We start from the raw sequence: 4,467 nt of genomic DNA, 5'->3' as shown, positions 1-4,467 counted from the left end.
GTAGATGGCAGCAGTGTGAAGACCATGCGTTAAATCGCTAATGCACGGGAACGAAAAAATGAAGAATGCTTCGTCCAATCGAAAAAGACAGCACTCTGTTGACCTCTTTGAAACAAAAGCCGCCATTAGAACAGAATAGTATAGTTCAAACTTTATAAATTCAAATGTTGATTTAGTTGTGGCATATTGACGAATTATGACATCGTAAGCTAAATGGAAAGTCAGAATCAAACATTTTCAGATCACTCTCAGTGGCCCATGTTACATCTGAAGCGGAAGAATAACGCAAGCGGTCAATCCACTCCTGAAAACGATGGTAAGACAGCTGACAGCTTTTTATCTTGGCTAACGGTTTATATTAATACTATCTGACTGGCTTTGGCAGTGAGATTGTCCATCAATGGTCAAGTTTAAACTGATATTCAAAATGTTTGTGATCACCTTGGATTTTAGGTTGTTCAGGGAAAAGCTTTTAGCGTGTTTTATTTATTCGTAAATTTTTTCTTGGCAGAGGGCACAGTTCCCTTTGTTTTTTTGCTCATTTGTTGACTTGAGTTAACGTAGCTAACGTTAATCGTCCAAGCAAGCAGCGCATATGTAGTTAGACAGTTTCTTCCGCATCCGGGTTAACTAGCTAACTTATCCAAAGTACATAGTGCATCATTAGTTAGTTGTTTGTCTATGACGCGTGGTCAATAATAAATATGATTTTGAAGATGATGCCATTAGCCTGTTTACGTTTGGTCCAGCACATCAAGACAGCTAACAGGTTACTAGCGAAGTGTGTCAGTGTTTTGCAATTTTTGCGTTTTGCATTTTTAAGGGCTTTCTTTTTGGTACACTGTAGGGTGGATGGTTGAGTAATTCATGTCTGCACAATCCAGTTCACAATAGTGTCTGTTGTTGCGCCCCACAGTATGTGTGCCGACAACGTTTGAAAGGAAAAGTACTTTAATTGACAAATTATGCTTTACATCAAGGAATAGAAACACAAATTGACTTTAAGCCGGCATATTCCTATTACGTCTTGAGAGCATGAATAATGAATAATGACCTCGACAACACATTGTTCTAGTCTCCTTTACTGGGAGCAATAACACAGTGTCAGCCAGAGTAACGATTTTCATCTCCCTACCAAATTATGTTAATTCGTTTCATTATGACTCCCTACCATACTTTGTACAACCTATTTTTCTTTTCTTTTTTTACCTCAAAGATGGAAAACGAGTACGAATGCGATACAGCAAAGAGGAAGAAGAAAAACTGATTAAAGAGGTGATAAAAAGATGGGATCAGCTTTATGGCACGAAAAGTCGCTTCCTCCCGTGGGGACGGAAGACCAGCACGTGGAGCGAAATCGCGGCACAGCTGGGGGAAACCTCGAAAGGAGCCAGAGCTGGCGAGGACGTGCGGAAGAAGTGGCTCTATATGAAGCGGGTCTTCTTGGAGAAAGTCGAAGCTCAGAGGTCCTCTCACTCTGACTCTGGACCGCAGCTCACGCCGCTGGAGCAGAGGCTGCTGTCTCTGCTCAGGCAACCCCCCGTGCAGCCCTGCAATGTGCCTGATATCGGTGGTGAGTATTTGAATCTGCACAGTTTACCGTTGGCTTGGTGTAATGTGCTGAGGGAAAATGTCACATACCACGCTACTGTCCGTTTTGTGTCTAGTGTGACAGAGCGTAATTGGTAGTATTCACTGGGACACTGGAATGCAATGCATGGCCAAAGTTGACTGTTAACAGTATTGTAAGGATGTTCCAGAGTCATCCTACGGACACATAACCTGTTTAACTCAAGCCCACCAATTTATGTCCATTTTAATTTAAGTATTCATAACCTGATTAGTCATGCATTTGTTTGAGGACTGTATGAGCAGAACAACTGTGTTATATCACAGGTATTAGAAAACTCTGTGGGGATGTCTTTACTAGCAAATCTATCTTGATATCAGGATTGAAATAATCAGTCCAGATGAACCAGCCCAAATTAAATACCCAAGTATCAATCAGATCAGCTTGGAAATGGCTAAGAAGAGCTACGTATGTATTTAATGGATAACATGCACAGATTGGTAAAATGTTGTCTCTCTCGTAGCCCCCAGAATGGACATGAGCAAGTCAGAGACGGACGTCTTCAGTTCTCCTGGCCGCCATTCCATGGGATTTTTTTCTGGTTACCCGGGAGATACAGACATCTCCAGTTCCCGTAAAATGGCGAGAAGCTACTCCGGTTTCCCCCTGGCCGCTGATGAGATGTCCTGCGCCGCCCTGCTGGAAAACCAGACGGGGGACCCTGAGGTTTCCGCCGGTGACAGAAGAGAGGACGACCCGGACGACGAGCGCTCGGGTCAGGCCGCCGCGCCCGCGTCCCGGAACCTGGGCCGCCAGCACGCCGACGACGGCGCTCCCGCCATGGCCGCCATCGTCAACAGGCAGCGGCTGTGCGTGTCCCTGCAGGCAGAGGCCGTCAAGGTGCTGAGGCGGCTGGTGGGGGACGTGCACCGGTACGTCGAGCACGTCACTGAGCCCGGCGCGAATCCGAGTGCGCCCGCCTCTGCGTCGCCTGGCAACGACGCTCCCCCCCCGCCCCCCGGACTCCCCCGCCTCGGGCCCGGCTTCCGTCCCGGTCCAGCTGGCCCTGCTGCACGACGACGTCCTGCGCGAGCGCTTCCATTTCGACCGCAGCACCATCGCCTACCTGTGCGCGGTCCTCAAGCCGCACATATCCAACAAGTGGATGCGGGCGGAGGGGACGGTCTGCACTGCCCTGGCGTTCTACGCCACCGGCGCCTTCCGGTCCCCGATGGGGGACTCCTTCGACGTGGACCAGACGGTGGCGAGGAGCATCGTGGAGCTCGTGTCGGACGCGCTGGTGGCCGTCTCCGACCGCTTCATTAGGTTCCCCGCCTCCGCCGCGCAGAAGCGGGTGCAGCAGGACTTCCTGGGCGTCGCCGGGTTCCCGGGCGTGGTCGGGGCGCTCGGCTGCACCCACGTCGCCATCAGGCGCCCGGAGGTGAACCCCAACCTCTACGCCAACCGCAGGCAGTTCTACTCCATGAACCTGCAGATCACCGCCACAGCCGACTGCAGGATCAGCAGCGCCGTGGCCCGCTTCCCCGGGTCCTTCAGCTGCTCCCACGTCCTGCAGCACAGCCCGCTGGAGGCCTTCTGCAGCAGGGGCCACCTCGGCCAGGGACACCTCATCGGTAAGGACACACCGGCAAGAGGTCATGAACGATGCTTTCTGACCTGTGTGTATAATGTATCTGACTTCTAATGTGTATGTCATAATTACTCATGTAGTGTACATATGATAAATGTACATTAAAAAGTCTTACTGGTTTATTGACATTTACCACATTGTTACCCTTTTACAGGAAGTTGCAAGAATGCAACTAAACGACCAGATTGCAGACCTCCAGAATCAAAACCTGGGTCTAATACGTATTTGTTTTGGATTCAAATACTTTTCTGTGCTCTGTTGATCTTGCCTGGTGTAATTGAGCCTGCCAATATGACCAGAAGGCAGGGTTTGCACTTTCTGAGTGTATTTCATTGGTTCCAATACACCAGACAAGATCAGTAAAGCGTAGAAAAGTATTTGAATCCAAAACAAGTATGTATCTGACCCAGGTCTGTCCAGAGTACGTGTCTTTAAATAATGTCTCTGCTTTTTGTTTCCGTAGCTCACTCCGGCTACCCCCTGAACCAGTGGCTGCTGCCCCCCCTCCCGAACGCGCACACCAAGGCGGACGTGCGCTACAACGAGGCGCTGCGGCGGACCCACGCGGTGGCGGGCAGGACCGTCCGGCTCCTGAAGGCGCGCTTCCCCTGCCTGGACCGCTCCGTGCTGCCCCTGCAGCACTCGCCCAGAAGCAGCGCCCGCATCATCCTGGCGTGCTGCGTGCTGCACAACGTGGCCGTCATGCGCGACGTGAAGCTGCCGGGACGGGGCTCCGGGGCGCTGGCCGAGCTCCCCGCCGCGCTGGAGGACTTCAACTGCGAGAGCGACGAGGAGGAGGAGGAGGAGGCGCTGTCCGACAGCGAGGAGATCGTGCAGCTCAGAGTCACGGCGGGCCAGGAGAAACAGGCCCTCACCATCCAGCAGTTTTTCACATGAGCTCGAAAAACATACGCCGATCAGCCACGACGTTAAAACCACCTGCCTAATATTGTGTAGGTCCCCCTCGTGCCGCCAAAAACAGCTCTGACCCGTCGAGGCATGGACTCCACCTCTGAAGGTGTCCTCTGGTATATTTGGATTTCTGTATATATTTGTATCTACTGTATATTTGTATCTGATTGTGTTACTTTGTTGTCTTTGATGCTCCAACAGTGCAAATTCCCCCCGAGGATCAATAAAGCACACTACTACTACTACTACTACTACATACATTTTTTATGGTTTTTATTACATAAAAAATTTGAAATGGCTTACATTATTGGGAGTTATTACACTATTGGTAGTT

At 50.3% G+C, this 4,467-nt stretch overlaps 1 protein-coding gene across 1 annotated transcript; it reads left to right on the top strand.

Moving 5' to 3' along the window:
* Window positions 1-1,233: 1,233 nt before the first annotated feature.
* Window positions 1,234-4,249, top strand: LOC118212988. Its single transcript, XM_035391572.1, has 4 exons — window positions 1,234-1,573; window positions 2,094-2,481; window positions 2,525-3,204; window positions 3,685-4,249. Exons 1-4 carry the CDS (start codon window positions 1,234-1,236, stop codon window positions 4,116-4,118), a joined length of 1,842 nt encoding a protein of 613 aa, XP_035247463.1. The 3' UTR covers window positions 4,119-4,249.
* Window positions 4,250-4,467: the final 218 nt, after the last annotated feature.

This window comes from Anguilla anguilla, chromosome 14, assembly GCF_013347855.1.
Source record: "Anguilla anguilla isolate fAngAng1 chromosome 14, fAngAng1.pri, whole genome shotgun sequence".
NCBI lineage: Eukaryota > Metazoa > Chordata > Actinopteri > Anguilliformes > Anguillidae > Anguilla > Anguilla anguilla.
Note: the sequence above shows the minus strand (reverse complement) of the source record. Positions and strands in the feature narration are given on the sequence as shown.

What these genes read in the sequence shown, in the direction of transcription:
- LOC118212988 (XM_035391572.1), top strand. Translation starts at nt 1,234, where the DNA reads ATGCGATACAGCAAAGAGGAAGAAGAAAAACTGATTAAAGAGGTGATA. An exon ending in CAATGTGCCTGATATCGGTG is followed by an intron (nt 1,574 to 2,093) that starts GTGAGTATTTGA and finishes TCTCTCTCGTAG; the next exon opens with CCCCCAGAATGGACATGAGC. An exon ending in CGGCCAGGGACACCTCATCG is followed by an intron (nt 3,205 to 3,684) that starts GTAAGGACACAC and finishes TTGTTTCCGTAG; the next exon opens with CTCACTCCGGCTACCCCCTG.